Source organism: Bufo gargarizans, chromosome 1 (genome assembly GCF_014858855.1).
Source record: "Bufo gargarizans isolate SCDJY-AF-19 chromosome 1, ASM1485885v1, whole genome shotgun sequence".
NCBI lineage: Eukaryota > Metazoa > Chordata > Amphibia > Anura > Bufonidae > Bufo > Bufo gargarizans.
Window position 1 is genome coordinate 216727846 of NC_058080.1, and position 22927 is coordinate 216750772.

The 22927-nt window shown below is 38.6% G+C and overlaps 1 protein-coding gene across 2 annotated transcripts in view; it reads left to right on the forward strand.

The window, feature by feature from the left end:
- The window catches only part of LOC122946004 (bifunctional heparan sulfate N-deacetylase/N-sulfotransferase 4-like), a 754569-nt gene that overhangs the window by 151685 nt on the left and 579957 nt on the right, over positions 1-22927 (forward strand). For both annotated transcript variants that reach the window (XR_006391210.1, XM_044305313.1), the window contains exon 3: positions 16652-16739. Coding sequence is in view for 1 of the 2 variants with exons in the window: in XM_044305313.1 (XP_044161248.1) it covers positions 16652-16739 (88 nt within the window). In the remaining variant the exon portion in view is untranslated. The remainder of the gene's footprint in view (positions 1-16651; positions 16740-22927) is intronic.

A 22927-nucleotide genomic window follows, 5' to 3' on the forward strand; every position in this document is an offset into this window, starting at 1 on the left:
CATCTGTAACCAACACCTCCAATCTCATCTCATTGATTGGACTCCAGTTGGCTGACACCTAACTCTAATTAGCTCTTGGAGATGTCATTAGTCTAGGGGTTCACATACTTTTTCCACCTGCACTGTAAATGTTTACATGGTGTGTTCAATAAAAACATGGTAACATTTAATTCGTTGTGTGTTATTAGTTTAAGCAGACTGTGACTGTCTATTGTTGTGACTTAGATGAAGATCAGATCACATTTTATGACCAATTTGTGCAGAAATCCATATCATTCCAAAGGGTTCACATACTTTTTCTTGCAACTGTATATGTTTAAATTAAGTTTAGCCTCTATTTCTGAAAAAGTTTGTGACAGGATTTGAACTCACGGCTTCTACATCACAGCCCACAACTTAAACCATTACAGTATATAGCTGCATAGCCAGTCATTAGTAAGTAGACTATTAGTAAGTATTCCTCTTCAGTAAAAGTCTATATTTTATTTATTTTTTATAGTGACTGGCTATGCAGCTATATAGTGTAGTGGCTAAAGTTCTGGGCTATGATGCAGAAGCTGTACGTTCAAATCCTGTCACAAACTTTTTCAGAAATAGAGGTTAAATTAGATTTATATATTTTAGATTTATTTTTTGTAATTGTAAAAAATGTATGGCACAAAATAAATGTGTAATCATTAGAAAAAAATATATATAGATAAAATCATACTTATGATATATATAAAAGCATAATATGTGGGAAACTACTACTGATGTTTTAGCCATAATATATTTACATATATATTCTAAATATATATGTGTAAATAAAAACTTATATATATATATATATATATATATATATATATGTTTAACCACCTGTCGTCTGCCCATAGACTATAAACGTCCAGGAGGTGGCTCTCTATTTCTGAATGGTCGTTCCAGAACGTCCGTTCAGAAACTGCAGCTGCACGCTAATCGTGCAGCTGCTGATCGGGTTGCCTGCTGTCAGCGACAGCAGGGCAACCTAGAGAGAAGGCAGGGACAGTGCCCAGGTGTCCCTGCCTTCTGGATCGCTGCATACACAGCGCTCACCGAGTGGTCATGACCGCCGGGACCAGAGAGTGCAGGAGCTGTGTGAGCACTTTCACAGACCTCGATCAGCCCTGCACTGAGACTGTACAGCTCTGTATTGCGCTGTACAGCCTCTCTAGGGGGTGCATTTCTCCTGTAACTGGGGCTACTATGTCAGCCTCAGTTACAGGAGAAATAAACAGTGTAAACAAAAAATAAATAAAAAAAAAGTGAAGTAAATGTCCCCCAGAGGTCTTGTATGACCTTATGGAGGATGAAAAGTGTTAAATAAAAAATAAAAAAGTGTTAAAAAAATAAAATAAAAAAAAGGTTTCACATGTAAAAAAAAATAAAAAAATCCCCAAGTAAGGAATAAAAAAATGTTAAAAGTGGAAAAAATAAAATAAAATAGACATATGTGATATATCCATCCGCGTCTGTGACGGTCAGCTCTATAAATATATCACATAATCAACCCAGTCCAATAAACACCATTAAAAAAAAATAACTGTCAAAAAAGCCATTTTTGTCACCTTACATCTCAAAAAGTGCAACACCAATTGATCAAAAAGGTGTATGTCCCACAAAATGGTACAAATAAAACCGTCACCTCATCCCGCAAAAAATGAGCCCCTACATAAGAAAATCTCTAAAAAAAAAAAATATATATAGCTCTTAGAACATGGAGACACTAAAACATTTTTTCAAAAATGCTATTATTGTGTTAAAGTGAAATAAATAAAGAAAAGTATTCATATTAGGTATTGCCGCGTCCATAAAAAACTGTTCTATAAAAATATCACATGATCTAACCCCTTGGGTGAACACCATAAAAAAAAATGTGTCAAAACAAGCAATTTTTGTCACCTTTACATAACAAAAAGTGCAGCACCAAGTGATCAAAAAGGCATATGTCCCACAAAATCATACCAATAAAACCGTCACCTCATGCCGCAAATAATGAGCCCCTACATAAGAAAATCTCTCAAAAAATTTAAAAAACTATAGCTCTCAGAACATGGACACATTAAAACATTATTTTTTTGTTTCAAAAATGCTATTATTGTGTAAAACTTTAATAAATAAGAAAAAGTATACATATTAAGTATTGCCACGTCCATAACAATCTGCTCTATAAAAATGTCACTTGACCGAACCCCTCAGGTGAACGCTGTAAAAATTAATAAATAAATAAATAAAAACTGTGCTAAAACAACCAATTTTTGGGTCACCTTGCCCCATAAAGTGTTATAATGAATGATCAAAAAATCCTATGTACCCAAAAATAGTTCCAATAAAACTGGCACCTTATCCCCTAGTTTCCAAAATGGGATCACTTTTTGGGAGTTTCTCCTGTAAGGGTGCATCAAGGGGGCTTTAAATGTGACATGGCATTTAAAAACCATGTGAAGTTCCTTTTCTTCTGCACCCTGCCGTGTGCCCATACAGCAGTTTATGAGCACATGTGGGGTGTTTCTGTATTTTGCAGAATCTGGGTAATAAATATTGAGTTTTGTTTGGCTATTAACCATCGATGTGTTAAAGAAAAAATTGGAATAAAATGAAAAATCTGCCAAAAAAGTGAAATAAAAAAATGTGATCTCTATTTTCCTTTAATTCTTGTGGAACGCCTAAAGGGTTAACAAAGTTTGTAAAATCGGTTTTAAGTAACTTGACGGGTGTAGTTTCTACAATGGGGTCATTTATGGGGGTATCCACTATGTAGGCCCCACAAAGTGATTTCAGACCTGAACTGGTCCTTAAAAAGTGGGTTTTGGCAATTTTCTTAAAAATTTGAAGAATTGCTTCTAAACTTCTAAGCCTTCTAACGTCCTAAAAAAATAAAATGACATTTCCAAAATGATGCACACATAAAGTAGACTTATGGGGAATGTTAAGTAATAAATATTTTATGAGGTATCACTTTCTGTTTTAAAAGCGGAGAAATTGAAATGTAGAAAATTGTGAATTTTCCAAAATGTTTAGAAAATTTGGGATTTTTTCATAAATAAAGGTAAAATGTATTGACTCAAATTTATGACTATCATGAAGTACAATGTGTCACGAGAAAACATTCTCTGAATGACTTGGATAAGTAAAGGCGTTCCAAAGTTATTACCACATAAAGTGAGAAATGTCAGATTTGCAAAATTAGGCCTGGTCAGGAAGGGGACAAATGGCCCAAATGGGAAGTGGTTATGTTAAGTTTAGCCTCTATTTGTAAAAACTATTGTAACAGGATTTGAACTCACAGCTTCTGCAGCACAGCCCAGAACTTTAACCATTACACCATATAGCTGCATAGCCAATCACTTTAAAAAATAAAATAAACTATGAGACTTCTACTGTATAGGTCTCAGTAAAAGTACAGCACAGTAGAAGTCTAATTTGTTTTTATATATATATTTTTTTAAGTAACTGCCTTTGCAGCTATTATAGCAGAGTTGTTAAGTGCCTTTGCCTCTAATACAAAAGGTCGTGAGTTGGAATCCTGGCAGAAACTTTTCTGAAAGACAGGTTAAATTAGATTTAAATACACTGGGGTGTCCCCAAGCACTGACTCCATATATGGACATAGCTATATATGGAGTTAGAGCAGAGACTTCCAAGCCGAACTAGAGTCCCTACACCCTCCCCTCTTCAGAGCAGGGGGTGACTAGTTTAATCCTCGGGTTCTCCCATTGACTTTCATTGTTCTCGCAAAGTGTTCTACTCGAGCACTTCGGTGCTCAATCAACACTAGTCATTAAACATTACTCATCTTTCTTTAAAGACAATTTATAACACTAAAACTATGTACTCCTTGAATAAAAAAGAAATGCAAAGCATTAATAAACAGCAATGCTTATCTAGGAAAAATGTGAGATGAAAATCTTGATAATAATGTGATGTAGCTTTTTGGACACTGACAGAAAAATATTGCAGCATGATCTGATACCGGCAAACAAAAATTTTTGTGTACGCTCATACAATTTGATTACCAGATGCACTAGTGTTTTGATTGTTTATTGGGTAATCAGCGGTACCTTTGCACTACCAGATAATCGCTAACGAGTGTTCCTATGAAATAACAGAAAGAACAAAAGTGTGCATTCTGTGTGTGTACAGTTGCAGGATGGGAAGCAGTAATCAATCCATCTGCAAAACAGTGCAGCCTTTGGTTAGCTGGTGCTTTGTGCAGAATTACTTTAGTACTCACAATGTCCTGCATTACCAATACAAAAGGAAGAAAATGAAAGGATGTGTCCACCCACCAGCGATGTGCTAATGTCAGATGAACATAACTATACTGAATGGCGCAAGATTTACACTGCAGACAAGGTTGGAGGTAGGAGACCAACGATGCCTGCCCATGTCAATCTAGTGTAGCAGGGCGTGGCCAGAGGTCGGAAAACTAAGTCTCTAGGAGCAGGGGCAACGCCCCCCCTGCTCCTAGAGGCTAATTAGCATATTCTAAAAGTTTGTTTTTCTCAATAACAAGGCAGGCAGTGAGATGGCAGTAATATAGTTATGTTCAGTTGACATTAACACATTGCTAATGTCAGGCAGCTTAATATCCATTTTCAGGTGACAGAAACCCATTAATAGAGAAACATCTTCAAGAGAAAATTTAAGTCCAGTTGTTGTGAATTATTACTACTAATATATGTTTGTATGACCTTTTAGCAGTGCATATGTTCACTTAATTTTCTCACTTTTACTCACGTGAATACTTGTCATCTGAGAGGTAGCCCTCCAAGATAAAAATATGGGTATAAATAAGCAAGGTAGACCAATGAAATATACTAAAAGAATTAGTATTAGTTTACCTTATAAGAGCAGTTCTCTAAGTTCTTTTACACAGCAAGTCTTGGTAGTACTAATTGCTTCTCTGTAAATCGAAGTAACTTTAAACTTTTGTGCAGCACCGAGAGAAGATATAACACTGCGCAATACTAAGCTACTCATTATATTCTTCTAATTTCCTATTCAGAGCACCCAAGGGCTTTCAATTATTGCTAAAATAAAATGCTACTTTGACATGTTTCTTAAAATGTAAGAACTATTTACTTTATCATTAAATTTAAACCAAAAAACCAAAGCGTATTAATGATGGCTACAAGATAAGAGTTGTCACAACATCTTGTGATTGCAGCAAGGTGTAAACCTGCAGGTCTCAGAGGGATCATAGATTTTAAAATGTCTACTTTAATACAGAAAATAGGCAATTTTTTGACAGAAGAGACATAACTCTGCTTTCCTTAAGTGCTAGTAACCTGCTCACTTTCCTAACCCAGAGTTCGTCTGACCTTTAATTAAAAGGAAAATTTGTTGTCCTTCATTCTGAAGACAGCAAATAATGAACTCATTAAAATGAGGTTAGCGTTTGGCCCTAGAGCAGTAAGTGCTGAAGTCTCATTAGCAGCTAACAATTTGGAGCATGGCACATAAATAAAACTAATATGGCACCGCAAAATGTCTTGGCACATTCAATTTGAGAAGAATCGAATATGTATTGTCAGTGATAGCCAAGGCATGAAGTTTTAATGCACTTAATAAAGAAGGGTAAATTACTTTCTATTAGACATGAAATGTTTGCAGAGGAATAGCCCTAGAAAATATAGAATGCAAATGAAGAGTTCTGCCATAATTAGCCACAACATTGTTACAAAAGATCAATCCGATGAAATAGATTCACCAATTAAGAGAAATACAGACAAGCCATCTTGACCCACAAACAAGTAAGGACATGGATTAATATGCAGCGTTTACACAGTAGATAAAATGACATCTTCGACATGACATGCTAAAACCCTTAAGTGACAGAGCAAAGGGTAATTAATAAAATATTAAAGCCACCTTTTACTGAACCATCATAAGCAATTATCTTTAAGTGTTTTATTCAGACTGTAGAATCTAAATATTAAGCAATGAAATGATTCAGTAACTGCATTCATTAAAGTGTTAGTGTGGTATTCCATATTTCAACATTTTATAAGCTTTCTAATTAATAAAATATTTGAAGTATGTTTTAGCCTACTTGTCAGACACCCTTAGCAAGCTAAGGCTTATAAATCTCCCTAATCATTGGACCCGAAGTGTATCAAATACACATTAACATGTAATCAAATACACCAATGTGCCCAATTGTTTCCCCTCTGCTTACACATAGGTATGAAAGCAATTCCTTTGAGTTAGTATTTTCACATTGCTCTATGCATTTATTAAAATTAATGGTAGACCAACACTTGCCATGAAAATGAAAATTTAATCAGTCTTTATACATTTTTGTAATTCAGGATGGAAACAAAGTTCTGTTAGTATGTGATATTAAACATTGCAAAGTTACCAAAACCAGACACTTAGAACATTTTCTAGCCTGGATTTAAAAGTGGCGCTTTTCTTTAAAAAGATTAGGTCTTGACAAATTTACAAAGGAAATGAATGCATCATTTTTGTGTTGTTTGTGCAAGGTCACATGAGGCATCATTTCAAAATGATATGCTTTAGGGCTCCTTCACACTTGCGGCAGGACGGATCCGGCAGCCTGGTCTCCCTGTCGAATCCGTCCTTCCGCTGTTTCGCCGCGCCGCCGGACCGCCGCTCCTTCCCTTTTGACTATAATGGGGACGGGGGCTGAGCTCCGGCGCAGCACGGCAAAAGCCGCTGGACTAAAAAGTCCTGCATGTCCGACTTTTTAGTCTGTCGGCTTTCGCCGTGCACCGCCGTGCTGCGCAGGAGCTCAGCCCCCGTCTCCATTATAGTCAATAGGGATGGAGCGGCGGTCCGGCGAAACAGCGGAAGGACGGATCCGGCAGGGAGACCAGCCTGCCAGATCCGTCCTGCCGCAAGTGTGAAGGAGCCCTTAAAAGGATTTTACAAGATTTTACAACTGATGACCTATGCTCAGTATAGGTCATCAGTATCTGGTTGATGGTGTTCCGACTCCCGAGACCCACGCCGATCAGCTGTTTGAGAAATTACCAGTGCTCCTGCGAGTGCCGCAGCCTTCTTTGTTTGGCTTACCACAGCGCCGTACATCATGAACAAGTATACTTTGGCAAATTTTTTATTGTTTATTTTATTAGGGAGCCATCATTTACTTTTCCTTTTTTTATTTTTTCTGTTGACATACAGAAGTAGCAGGGTTAGCACTCAAGCGCTTAACTCAAATTTCTTAACTCATCGCGTTATCTTGAGACAAAAGCCATTAAAAAGCAATTGAAGGTGTTTGCTTAACGCATTTAGTTTAGATAACATGTCTCATAAATCACGAGTGTTAACTCTACTACATCCGTACAGCTGAGGAACAGAAATATTTGAACACCCTGCGATTTTGCAAGTTATTCCATTTAGAAATCATGGAGGAGTCTGAAATAAACATTATAGGTGCATTCCCACTCTGAGAGACAGAATAAAAAAATAAAAAAATATGGAAAACACATTGTATGATTTTTAAAGAATGTATTTGTCTTGCACTGCTGAACATAAGTATTTGAATACCTGAGAAAATCAGTGTTAATATTTGGTACAAAAGCCTTTGTTTGCTATACAGAGGTCAAACGTTTCCTGTAGTTCTTGACCAGGTTTGCACACACTGCAACAGGGATTTTGGCCCACTCCTCCACACAGATCTACTCTAGATCTGTCAGGTTTCGGGGCTGTCGCTGAGCAACACAGAGTTTCAGCTCCCTCCAAAGATGTTCTATTGGATTTAGGTCTGGAGACTGGCTAGGCTTCTTGGTTATCCTGGCTGTGTGCTTCGGGTTGTTGTCATGTTGGAAGACCCAGCCACGACCCATCTTCAATGCTCTGACTGAGGGAAGGAGGTTGTTGCTCAAAATCTCACAATAAATGGCCCCATTCATCCTCTCCTTAATACGGTGCAGTCGTCCTCTCCCCTTTGCAGAAAAGCACCCCCAAAGCATGATGTTACCACCCATGCTTCACAGTAGGAATGGTGTTCTTGGGATTCAACTCATCCTTCTTTTTCCTCCAAACACGACAAGTCAAGTTTAGACCAATAAGTTTTACTTTGGTCTCATCTGACCACATCACTTTCTTCCATGCCTACTCTGGATCATCCAGATGGCCATTGGCAAACTTCAGACGGACCTAGACATGTGATGACTTGAGCAGGGGAACCTTCCCTGCAATGCATGATTTGAAACCATGACGGAGTAGTGTTCTACCGACAGTGACCTTTTAAACTGTGGTCACAGCTCTCTTCATGACATTGATCAGCTCCTCCCTTGTAGTTCTGGGCCTTTGTTAGAATTTGGCCATGGTGGTCATGGTGGCTTTTGTTAAGGGTGCTGATAGGGTGACAGCTATTACCACATACAATATATATGGTAATTCTGTGGATGGAAAGTGGCTAACATAAGACACGTTTGTACACTTTGGTATAAGAATAATAATAATAATCAAAAACATTAGTTGCTGCAATGTGGAAACCCTTCTCTAATAGTCAATGCAGAGAAGCACAAAGTATATTAAATGTACAGTTACACATACCCTTTAATTATATTTCCTTTTCTACTATACAAGACCTTTATGTCACAGTTCCTTGATGTCAGGAAATCAAGGAGATTGGCTGAGCGTGGAGGAATCTAACAGCCTCCTTGATTTCTCTTTATTCAGTGTTGATAGGGTTAATGACCACTTCCTTTTTCTAAGCTGTTGCTCAGTGGTCATTACTTATACCCTTTATGGTCTAATCCCACCCTTCTGACTATGCGGTTGATAGCTTTATTTGGGTTTGGCTGGGCTGGTGTGAGATCCTCTCTAGTGTTCCTGTTCTTCCATCTCTACAGAAGTTATGTCTCCTTTTTTTGTATTTGTGATATTCCCTGTTGTTGTATCTGGGCCTGAGACAGAGACTTACAATTGTCCATCTGGGGAGGAATAGGTTTTCTCTGGTCCTATACTTATTCCAGGGCATTTTAGGGAAATCAGGGCGTAGGTATCCTGCATCTGAATATTCCTTCCTTCAAGGTCTACTCATATTGATAGGTAGTCAGTTACTGTTCCCCTTCCCTCCTGTGTTCAGTGTGGAGTTTTTCCCCCCACACTGATTGTGACACTTTATGGCCATGACTTATAAAATACATTTCATGTACAAATATGAATCATTTTAATAGAATCAATACTGAACATTGTCTATATATTTATTGCATAGTTGTTAGTTCCCAGTGTTGAATATAATGAATGAAGTATGGTTTTACATTACAGAATTGCTCCAATAAGATAAAACACAAGTTTGGTATAATAGATAGAGGAGACCTACTAAACCAGAATTATGGCTTGAATTGTCCCAAAAAGCTGGTGTACATGTCCTGCTCCAAACATATTATTTGTTTTAGACACCTTTTCATGCCTCATTATACAGTTTTAAAAAGTGTGTAGGAGAGTGTGCATGGCTAAGTGGGAATGAAATAAAGACAGATTTATAAATTGGATGTATTATTATTTTGGTGCAAAATATTGATATAAGGTTGGTTATCCAAAAGATGGAGTAAGTAAGAGAAACGATCTTACATATAGTCTCTAACAAGATACACCAAAATGATCACATAACACATATTTCTGCCTGTGGTGTTTTTCTGCCTGTTGTCGTGTTTTTTATGTCTAAGTTTAGGACAGTATTAATTCATCTGCCCCAATAAGGAAAAATACATATTTTAAAAGGGTTACAATTATGGGTACAACTAGGAATCTTTTAGAAATGTACTCTACCAAGTGAGAGTATATTTTGATATTTCCATTTAAAATATAACTGTCATTTTAGATGATTTTTCTGAATAAGCTGTCATGTGGATGTACATGAGGAGGAGCATGATTTCGGCCCATTAGATAAGTTTTTTCTATCTGCACAATTTTTATTTTTTCTGACCTGGTGGGTGAAGACTAGCTTGAATAAAGTCTGTCTATAGACTATTATTGGAGACAGCAGATTCTGCTACCTTGCCTTGTAGTATATGGAAGACACTATACAACAGCCCTGGGCAGTCTAGATATAAATTAAGCAGTTACTTAACCAGCAGTCTCTGTGTTAGTTTCTATTTTAGCACTTACAGTCAGGTCCATAAATATTGGGACATTGACACAATTCTAACATTTTTGGCTCTATACACCGCCTCAATGGATTTGAAATGAAAGGAACAAGATATGCTGTCAGCTTTAATTTGAGGGTATTTACATCCAAATCAGGAGAACGGTATGGGAATTACAACAGCTTGCATATGTGCCTCCCACTTGTTAAGGGACCAAAAGTAATGGGACAATTGGCTTTTCAGCTGTTCCATGGCCAGATGTGTGCAATTCCCTTATTTTCTCAATTACAATGAGCAGATAAAAGGTCCAGAGCTCATTTCAAGTGTGCTATTTGTATTTGTAATCTGTTGCTGTTAACTGTCAAGATGAACCCCCACACAGCTGTCACAATCAGTGAATCAAGCCATAATTAGGGTGAAGAAAAAAATCTGAGAGATAGCAAAAACTGAAGGCATGGCCAAAACAACTGTTTGGAACATTCTTAAAAAGAAGGAACGCACTGGTGAGCTCAGCAACACCAAAAGACCCGGAAGACCACGAAAAACAACTGTGGTGGATGACCGAATAATTATTTCCCTGGTGAAGAAAACACCCTTCACAACAGTTGGCCAGATCAAGAACACACTCCAGGAAGTAGGTGTATGTGTGTCAAAGTCAACAATCAAGAGAAGACTTCACCAGAGTGAATACAGAGGGTTCACCACAAGATGTAAACCATTGGTGAGCCTCAAAAACAGGAAGGCCAGATTAGAGTTTGCCAAACAACATCTAAGAAAGCCTTCACAGTTCTGGAACAACATCCTAAGAACAGATAAGACCAAGATAAACTTGTACCAGAGTGATGGGAAGAGAAGAGTATGGAGAAGGAAAGGAACTGCTCATGATCCTAAGCATACCATCACATCAGTGAAGCATGGTGGTGGTAGCATCATGGTGTGGGCATGTATGGCTGCCAATTGAACTAGTTCTCTTGTATTTATTGATGATGTGACTGCTGACAAGAGCAGCAGGATGAATTCTGAAGTGTTTTGGGCAATATTATCTTCTCATATTCAGCCAAATGCTTCAGGACTCTTTGGACGGCGCTTCACAGTGCAGATGGACAATGTCCCAAAGCATACTGCAATAGCAATCAAAGAGTTTTTTTAAGGGAAAGAAGTGGAATGTTATGCAATGGCCAAGTCAATCACCTTACCTAAATCCGATTGAGCATGCATTTCACTTGCTGAAGACAAAACTGAAGGGAAAATGCCCCAGGAACAAGCAGGAACTGAAGACAGTTGCAGTAGAGGCCTGGCAGAGCATCACAAGGGATGAAACCCAGCGTCTGGTGATGTCTACATATTCCAGACTTAAGGCTGTAATTGAATGCAAAGTATTTGCAACCAAGTATAAAAAAATGAAAGTTTGATTTATGATTATTATTCTGTCCCATTACTTTTGGTCCCTTAACAAGTGGGAGGCACATATGCAAACTGTTGTAATTCCTACACCATTCACCTGATTTGGATGTAAATACCCTCAAATTAAAGCTGACAGTCTGCAGTTGTTTGTTTTATTTCAAATCCATTGTGGTGGTGTATAGAGCCAAAAATGTTAGAATTGTGTCCATGTTCCAATATTTATGGACCTGACGACTGTAAATATTGGGTGAGAAAATTCCTCAGCCTTCTTAAGATGCAATCTGAAAGAAGCTAATTTGATCCATTTAATCCAAAAAAGTATCTAATAGCCTCACTCAACTACCATATATAAACTGCCTACTAGCAGAAGGGAGTTTATTTTACACTAGCCAAATTACCTCTTTTTTTTTACACATTTTGTGTACAAGCTCATAAAAATCACATACAGTATTTTATAGCATTCAGAAATAGAATTGAATTATGTGATGTATTTATACTATTTAATTGTATATATTACTAATGTAAATGTATTGTAAAATAATTTCCAATGTGTTTCCATCTCACTGGATTGGTTTTAAAGATTACCATAGCAAAATGCGGTTCCATAGCTAGGATCAAACCAGTTACCCCGTTATGGTGCTTGATTCTGCCAAGAAGGACAAAAGAAACTGATATTTGTTTATAACATTGTCCAATTTTCTACAGTTTGATTGTTAATAATACATTTTCTCTGAAGAGACCCACAAAGATATTTACCATACCATAGCATGTGGATGGACAGAAATAATATTGGAGCCCTATCTCCAAAGACCCCGGTGTAGCAGCACGTTATGCCTCTATGGAATCTATGCCTTTCTTAAGATTCTGGGCAGGATTATTTATGGTGTAAGTTCATTATGACAGTGATACCAGAATCACGACCACACATGCATTGTAGATGAGTAAGGGCCCACCTTCAGCCATTGCAATAAGCCCACTGTAAGACAGACAGATAATTAGATAGCTAGACGAATATACACAGAAGGTAGGGGAATCTAAGATCTGAAACTGAAAATTTTGGTGTAGATGGAAGTGGTCTTCTCAAAGAAGTGGTTGTTTTCAGAGATATCACTGTAGATAAATGCTTCAGTAATTTGCCTTATGCATACACAGTATTTAAATATATTTTAGTATTTCACAGCTTGAATATTGTTTTATTTTGAAATTAGAAAATGAAAAAAATTATAAAGTATGCAAGCATATGTTCTTTCTAAGTTGGCATTCATTATTTCTTAAGACTTGATAATTGACAGCACTTTAAATATTTTGGCAGAGCTCCCATTACAGACTGAGAGGGAAAAAAAAAGAATGAAAAACAGCTCTCATGAGCCAGAGACAAGTAAAATATATATTAAGTAAAGATTATTTGCAATTTTTGCAATATGTATCACAGTAAAGACAACATACTGTAACAAAAAGTAACTTTGATTGTACAGTAAATGTTTTACACTTTTGGATAGATTTGTAATATACTGATGAAAAAAATAAAATACATTTCTTTTATCTCTTAAAGACATGCCTAGAGTGGACACATGTCACATAGGCTAGCACAATCACAAAGTGCACATCGTGTATTAACTAGTTGGGCACCTTCTTTTAAACTATTTTTCTTTTATCTCTATGACATGGTTTCATGCATAAGGGAGGCTTTTAAATAATTATACACTAATATACTATATAAAGGGAAAAAGTCTAGTATTGAATCTGATAGAATTATAGAGCTAGAAACGTAACTCTATTACAGTGAATGTAAGATTGATTTATAATGATAGTCTTCGAAGATTATTGCAGACTATGTTCACATTTTGAACTTTCCCATTTGGCTCCTGTTCATTATGGAAACCAGATATTGATGACACCTGAGAGGCTTCAATGACCTATAAAGGGGGCCTCTGGTACTCTAGTTGGCCATTCTTGGTTTATACATTCTGTTTCTTCATATTATCCTTTGACTCTACAGGCATACTGTAGGTGTCATTGGTGCCATACCAAAAGATTAAGGAAGAGTTTATTTCCTGTGGCTTTAATATTGTTGAATTCTGAGATGATTTTTAATCTTTTAATGTATATGCCTTTTTTGTACTCAGGTTAGATGCTATTTATTTATTGGCTGTGTATTGTACCCGCACAGTGACAATACAGTTGACTCTAATTGCTACTCTTAAGTAAAGAGATAAAAGTATACCTAATTTCTGTATTTAGCACTGATCTCCCTAGCAATGAGAATGGATCTAAGATTTTCATAACTATCTGTGCTTGCCTTCCCTTTTCCTTTCCCTATTATTTTATGCTTATAAAATACAGTCAGGACCATAAATATTGGGACCAGCGACACCATGCTAACATTTTTGGCTCTATACACCACTCCAATGGATTTGAAATTAAACAAACAAGATGTGCTTTAACTGCAGACTGTCAGCTTTAATTTGAGGGTATTTACATTCCAAATCAGGTGAACGGTGTAGGAATTGCAACAGTTTGCATATGTGCCTCCCACTTGTTAAGCGACCAAAAGTAATGGGACAGAATAATAATCATAAATCAAACTTTCACTTTTTAATACTTGGTTGCAAATCCTTTGTAGTCAATTACAGCCTAAAGTCTGGAACGCATAGACATCACCAGACGTTGGGTTTCATCCCTGGTGATGCTCTGCCAGGCATCTACTGCAACTGTCTTCAGTTCCTGCTTGGTCTTGGGGCATTTTCCCTTCAGTTTTGTCTTCAGCAAGTAAAATGCATGCTCAATCGGATTCAGGTCAGGTGATTGACTTGGCCATTGCATAACATTCCAAACTTCCCCTTTAAAAACTCTTTGGTTGCTTTTGCAGTATGCTTTGGGTCATTGTCCATCTGCACTGTGAAGCGCCGTCTAAAGACTTTCAAACACATACACCTACCTCCTGGAGATTATTCTTCATCTGGCCAACTGTTGTGAAGGGTGTTCTCTTCACCAGGGAAATAATTATTCGGTCATCCACCACAGTTGTTTTCCGTGGTCTTCCGGGTCTTTTGGTGTTGCTGAGCTCACCGGTGCATTCTTTCTTTTTAAGAATGTTCCAAACAGTTATTTTAGCCACGCCTAATTTTTTTGCTATCTCTCTGATGGGTTTGTTGTGTTTTTTTCAGCCTAATAAGGGCTTGCTTCACTGATAGTGACAGCTCTTTGGATCTCATTTTGAGAGTTGACAGCAACAGATTCCAAATGCAAATAATGCAACTGAAATGAGCTCTGGACCTTTTATCTGCTCATTGTAATTGGGATAATAACACACACCTGGCCGTGGAACAGCTGAGAAGCCAATTGTCCTATTACTTTTGGTCCCTTAACAAGTGGGAGGCACATATGCAAACTGTTGTAATTCCTACACCGTTCACCTGATTTGGATGTAAATACCCTCAAATTAAAGCTGACGGTCTGCAGTTAAAGCACATCTTGTTTGTTTTATTTCAAATCCATTGTGGTGGTGTATAGAGCCAAAAAGTTAGAATTGTGTTGATGTCCCAATCTTTATGGACCTGACTGTATATGCTTTTTAATTAAGAGACAGTTATAACTTCTTAGGCTACTTTCACACTTGCGGCAGGGTCATTCGGCAAGCAGTTCCGTAGCCGAAACTGCCTTCTGGATCTGGCAAAACGTATGCCAACTGATGGCATTTGTAAGATTGATCAGGATTCTGATCAGTCTTAAAAATGCCTAATCAGTCAGAAAAATGCATTGAAATGCCGGATCCGTCTTTCCGGTGTATATTGAATTTACTGCCGTTATTATGGTCTGGTAAGTTTTCTATTGAAAAACCTCTGAGTAAAACATACAATTCAAATATGTTAAATATTTAATGTTAAACAGTATCAGCAAACTATTGATTAACTAAAAATTGATGCTTAACTAGAGATTATTATATTCCTTAAAATAAATTCCTGGTCCAATTTGCACAAATAAAGGCCCAGCCTAATTGAGCTACACAGTGACAAACTACAAAGACTTCTGTCCTCTCAATAGCTAAAACCTATATAATAATAAATAGACCGGCACTCCGTGATTTCTTGGCAAAAAAGAAGACTTCTTTATTTGTCACCCATATGTGACGCCACATATGTGGCGAATGTGACGCCACATTCGTCACCCATATGTGACGCCAGGCGTCACATATGGGTGACGAATAAAGAAGTCTTCTTTTTTGCAAAGAAATCACGGAGTGCCGGTCTATTTATTATATATTTGATGGGGATCCGACCTGCTGACCGTGCACCCGAACCTGAACGTAAGCACAGTGCCGTCCATTCTTGTTGAATTAATAGCTAAAACCTGTCTGTCTGTCAGAGTAATTAAATAAAAAAATCTCATTGATACTAAATTAGCTGCAGTCTGTGAGTAAAGGTAAAATTTAATTTCTCCCTTCCGGTCAGACATCCTATCACAACAATATATAACCACAGAAAGCATTTAATTGACAGGATCTTAGAGAGTGCTGATGACACTTGTCAGTATAGTCCCTCCTGACTGACCAAGGTTGACTGCAAGACATTATGGCAAAACCCACTGGCCAGAGAGCTGTCCAGTGATGTGATTCTCCTTCTTTATCGTCCTGCCCTTATGTGCTGTTGAATGATCTATAAAATGACAGATTTGGATTTGCTAGATTGTTGTAAAAAATTTGGTTCATTTAGAATCGATTTGTTCACCTTTACACCTCAAGTTAAGTTAAAGTCTAGTAAAGAAAATTTAAAGTTTACTGCAACTATTTATCCAATATATCATGTTGGCACAACTTTAAGTTATAAAATGTGGAAAGATTGCACACTATTAGGAGCTGTTCACACAATGGCTGTTACAGCAGAATTTTAGAGCAGACAGCCATGCGGAGATTCCACCAAAAACCTTCTGGTAGCTAAGCCCTTTCTGCCTCCCATACGTCTCAATGGGAGACAGCACTGAAGATTGAGGAGCGCACGGTTTAAGTAATGGCCATGCTGAAACGGGTCATGTCCCTTTCAATGCCACATTCTTATGTAAAAGCCATTGTGTGAACGTCCACTTAACATAATAGAAAAGACAAAGCACTACTTGGGTTGTTCTAAATTGTTGTTTACTACATTACTTATTATGTTTTCTTCTAGGCACTACTAAACACTCAAAAAGTACTGTGCACTCAGGTTGCAAATTTCACCTTCAATCTTGGATTTTCAGGGAAGTTTTTTCACACAGGTAAGTACCAAGTGAATATAACCAACTAAGATTTTATAGTTACAAATAAATGTGTTTGTATTGCAAGATACACTATATGGACAAATATCATGGGAAACACATCATCATAATCGTTGATTTCAGATGTTTCATTCAGTCCCAAAAGGTGTATAAAATCCAATCCCTAACCTTGCAGTCTGCCTTTACAAGGGTCATTCTAAAGAGATCACTGAACTTGAGTGTGATTCTGTAAATAAACATTTACAAGAATATGTGCAATGCTATGGTGTATGTAATCAACCAAATCTGACTAAACCCTCACAGTAATGTTAAAATAAGACTTTAGCCAGTATATTTTTATATTAAAGACATACTGGAGCGTGCACACCCCATCAAGGTATCTCAAGTGGCACAGGACCTAACCCTAACCTACCTGTGCCGTATGGGCAGTATCAGGGGCCAGTGAGCGAATTACGGGAGCGTAAGGTCCGACTCACAGCAAACAGCTCCCAGTTGCCACCAGTGTGAAACCACACATACAATGGGAGGAGGGAAGAGGCTGTGAGTCCCACCTAAGGCTGACTAATATGCCTCACAGGTGCACCTAAATGTTGCCTATGGATGGAAATCAAGGCACATTGAAATTTGGAGTTTATACAACTCCAGGCATACATAACAAAATAACGTGGTCTTAAGAGGCAGGAAATGCTCAACACCATATACAGTTGTGCATCTATACCCTCGGGAGCAAATCATACACATGTAGTCCGTTGCTAATAGCGATCCTCAGCAAATAATTCTTGCAATGGAGGATGCCCGCAGCATACCACAAGTGCCACAAGAATAACCTACACCAGATAGCAAATAGTGTTAGGCTCCAATATTCAAATACCGAATATTATTCATGAATATTTGCACTTCGAGGATTTGCGAATATTTAGAATAAAGTGATATATTTCCGTAAATTTGAATATTCTAGATTGCTTGTGGGCTAATTTGAAGGCTGCAATGTCTTTGTCTGAGCTTAGCAACATCATTAGCAACCAGTATAAAAGTTGCCTACACCTTACTATATAAGAACCTCCCCAGCAGCCCTTGTATGCAGTATTTTGCAGATCCGAGAGAGACAGCAGTGTTATTGCTGTGCTCTGTGCTTTCCTGTGTCATTAGATTCGATAGTTAGTTAGCTTATATACAGTATACACTGCCTGTCCAAAGTAAAGTCGCCTGGATTTAATTAAGCAAGTAGTTATGAGCCGCCTATTGGATAATTACTGCATGGGCAATTATCTTTCAGCTGTCAATAAGTTATTTAACCCCAAGTGGTGCAATGAGTTGCTTCTCATTTCTTAAACAACCATGTCGAAAAGACACATCTCGTGGTCGTGGAAAAGATGTTAGTCTGTTTGAGAAGGGTCAAATCATTGGCATTCATCAAGCAGAGAAAACTTCTAAGGAGATTGCAGAAACTACTAAAATTGTGTTGCCACTATCCTTCCAGTTTTTAATAATGTTCTCTGGACAGTTCTTAACCCATCATATTCGAGGAAGAAATGTGGCGGGAAAAAAATTCTGAATGATCGTGATCGGTGATTACTTAAACGTTTGGTGAAATCAAATCGATGAAAAACAACAGTAGAGCTCAGGGCTATGTTTAATAGTGAAAGTAATATCATTTCCACACGCACAATGCGAAGGGAACTCAAGGGATTGGGACTGAACATGCTGTGTAGCCATAAAAAAAAAAAAAAAACACTAATCAGTGGGGTAAACCAGAAAAAAGGGCTTCAATTTGCTAGGGAGCATAAAGATTGGGCTATGGAGCAATGGAAGAATGTCATGTGGTCTGATGAGTCCAGATTTACCCTGTTTCCAGAGTGATTGATGCATCAGGGTAAGAAGAGAGGCAGATGAAGTGATGCACCCATCATGCCTAGTGCCTACTGTACAAGCCTGTGGGGGCAGTGCTATGATCTGGGGTTGCTGCAGTTGGTCAGGTCTAGGTTTAGTAACAGTATGTGCTCCAAGAATGAGGTCAGCTGACTACCTGAACATACTAAATGACCAGGTTATTCCATCAATGGATTTTTTTATTCCCTGATGGCACGGGCATATTCCAAGATGACAATGCCAGGATTCATCAGGCTCAAATTGCAAAACAGTGGTTCAGGGAGCATGATACACCATTTGAGTCCAGACCTTAACCCCATTGAGAATCTTTGGGATGTGCTGGAGAAGGCTTTGCGCAGCAGTCAGACTCAATGAACCATCATCAATGCAAGATCTTGGTGAAAAATTAATGCAACACTGAATAAAAATAAATATTGTGACATTGCAGAAGCTTATCAAAAAAATGCCACAGCGAATGCATGCCGCAATTAAAGCTAAAGGCAGTCCAACAAAATATTAGAGTGTGTGACCTTTTTTTTGGGGTGGCGACTTTTTTTTGGGACAGGCAGTGTATAATACAGATATTTAGTGGGAGATAGTCAATGTAGGTTAGATAGTGATATAGTGTAGCTGATAGGTTCTGCTGTCTATACATACATACATGCTACATACATAGTGCTGTATGTATGTATGCTACATACATACATGCATACTGCTGTGATGTCACAAGTTCACGACAATACTTAGTGCACCAATCACTAATAAGTACTCAGACCTGTTAAAATGTGAAGTTGCACGTATTGCGCCAAAATATTAGCATCTGCATATAAAGCTATTGTAATGCTCTGCCGTGCCAACCATTTTCTCCAGTCTCAGAAAACTTGCAGCTAGCAGAAATGTAGCTATAGTGACACACACCTGTATTTAGAGTGCATTACACAAATATTACATTGCCGATTTTTCACATTAAAGAAAATATTGCTAATTCTCGAATATATGACTAATATTCTACTAAATATCACAATTAAAATATTGTTCCTGCCGCTCATCACTAATAGCACTAATTACAAGAATAGGTTTACACTTGTGGTGGATGCAATCAACCAAATCTGACTAAACCCTCACACTGATGTTAAAATGAGACTTTAGCCAGTATACCCTTATATTAAGGACATACTGGAGTCCGCACACCCCATCAAGGTATCTCAAGTGGCACAGGCCATTAGTAACGGACCACATGTGCAGGATTTGCTCACCCGGGTATAGATGCATGTGACGAATACCACACCTCGTGCCCGCTTGATGTCACCTACGTCGAGCTCACGAGACGCAGTATGGTCACTTGTTACCAAAGCGTGACGTTACACCCTCCAGAGGAGCAGGTAAGGTCAGCTTGATACAGTTTACACAAACACCTCCTGTCCACGCGGGCACTGAGAGGCAACAAGCTGACAGAGCCTTTTCACTGCTGCTGTGAAACAGGGCCTTCTCATCCCGGGAAATCTGCCACCAGCTTCTCGTTTGATATAAGCCCGGTCTGGGATTATATAGGGTGAGAAGCCAAACCGCTGTAGCTTATAACTAGGCCGAAACACGGACGTGGGGATTTGTGATCGAGATAAAAGACAGCACAAGATTAAATTATATATGTAATTGCCTTAAGGGCACACTAGATATAACACAATACACACAGAGAATATATACAGTGGTCTGAGGTTACAGATAAAGGTGATATAGGTACAACAGGGTTAAGCAGAGCAAAAGTCAGTTACCGGGTAGATGAAAGTTCCATTGGGTTACGAGGCTTGAATAGTCCTTGGCTGCTGTCACGTGGGGGCAGTGATGTCAGCTGGTTCCTGGTCTCTCCAAACACATTGGCACAATGTGACCCCCTTCAGAAAAGACACCGCCTGCTGGCTTGCATGAGCTTATGACTTGTAGCCGGCCGCTCCCCTCCCCGCCTATGGGTAGGGTCCACTCCTCCTGCTCTGGTGCTGGCAGAAAATGACCCATAAAACCCCTTAGGGCTCATAGCCCCAGACCAATATGTTGAAGGAAGATGGTACCGTTATTTGGTTTCTGTCATCAAGCCAGGACAACCTGGATGTTTGGCTTTGCCTAAGGATCGTAAAAAGATAGCCAAATTAAGCCTGGGATGGACAGACTATTCATAATTCCTTATGAAATGTAGGTGCCAACATGTCTGGGAGGTATCATTGATCCTGGGCAAGGGCTGAGACCTCCTGCTGGGGTTTTTCCTGCAGTATTAGCTTGCCTCTAACCTGGCTGGTTCAGGAGTGACTTTATCCACCTGGGGCCTCCTTGAAGCCTGGACCCCTTGGGCTAACTCCCTTCCTAGCTGACAGCAGATGGCTGGGGGTGAGAACATATTTTGCATGTACACTGACTGTGTACATGCCAAAAGGTGAATCAAATGACAATCACGGCTGCCAATAAATGATAATCCATATTCCTCACAACTGCATATGGGGTTGATCATTTCCTGCCTCTTAAGACCACATTATTTTGTCATGCAGTTTGTATATGTATGCCTGGAGATGTATAAACTCCAAATTTCAATGTGCTTTGATTTCAATCCATAGGCAACATTAAGGTGCATCTGTGAGGCCTGCGTCATATTAGTTAGCCTTGGGTGGGACTCACAGCCTCCGCCCTCCTCCCATTGTATGTGTGGTTTCACACTGGAGGCAACTGGGATCTGTTTGCTGTGAGTCGGACCTGACGCTCCCGTAATTCGCCCACTGGCCCCTGATACTGCCCATACGGCACAGATAGGTTAGGGTTACGTCCTGTGCCACTTGAGATACCTTGATGAGATGCGCGGGCTCCAGTATTTCCTTAATATAAGAATATATTGGCTAAAGTGTTATTTTAACATCAGTGTGAGGGTTTAGTCAGATTTGGTTGATTGCATCCACCACAGCAGTGCACCTATTCTTATAAATGTTTATTTCATATAGTCGATTACATCCACACATTTTGCTATCTGGTGTAGGATGTTCTTGTGGCACTTGTGGCCCGCTGTGGGTATCCTCCATTGCAAGCATTATTCGCCATTAGCAACGGACCACATGTGCAGGATTTGGTCCCCCGGGTATAGACGCACAACTGCATATGGGGTTGAGCATTTCATGCCTCTTAAGACAACGTTATTTTGTCATGTAGTTTGATTCTGTGAATCGCATGCTACTATTGCAAAATGTCAAGTTAGGAATTTTTTTCCTAGATATTCCATCAACTGATGAGTGAAATTATTGCAAAGTAAACATATGTAAAAACTGCAGAAAAAAAGGCTAAACGAACGCTGACTCAATAACTGCAGTTTCAATCCTCTTCTGGCATTAACATCAGCACAAAAACTGTGCGCCAGGAGGTTCATGGCATAGGTTTTAAATTTGAAGTGTTGGATGGAGTGGTGTAAAGCACGCCACCACTGGAATCTGGAGCAATGGAATGTGATCTGTGGAGTGACAAATCACGTTATTCTTGCTAGTAGTCTGAAAAATAAGACTGGACAGAGCCCTGACCTCAACCCCATCAAACACCTTTAGGATAAACTAGATTGAAGACTGCAAGCCATATACTCCCATCCAACATCAATGTCTAACCTCACAAATGCTCTTCAGGATGAAATGGAAAAAATTCCCACACACAAACTCCAAAATCTTGCAGAAAGTAAGCGGATTAGTGAAAAGATGAGTGGAGACTGGTTTATCTACAAAGAGGGAACTACCTATGAATTTTAATGCCTATGGATTTAGAATGGGGTATTATAAAAGCTCCTTTAGGCTACATGCACACAACAGTGAAAAAAAAAATAAGGACACAGTTTTTCATGGCCATTTTGCATCAGTGTGTGCATCCATTTTCTGGCCATGTGTCTGTATTTAATGTCCGTTTTGCATAATTTTTTAATGTCCATTAAAAATGGACATGAAAAATTGATGAATTTGATTGGCAGTTATTTCTAGATCCACCCTTTTGAGAACACCCACAGGATGGTAGGCCCCCAGCTAAAATAATGTTCCCCATAGTGTAGGATATTTTTTTGACCCCAATATAGGGCCCCCTCTTAAATAATTTCCCCCATGGTTTAAATAATGCCCCCATAATGGCCCACCACAGTTTTTTTTTTTTTTTAATAAAAAATAAAATAAAAAAACTCACCTTATCCACTTGCTTGCGCTGCAGCAGTTTCTTCTCTCTTTACTGAACGGGGCCTGCCGAAGGTGCGCAATGACATAACTGAGCGCTCCCACGTGATTACGTCACCACGCATATCGCAGGTCGTTCGGAAG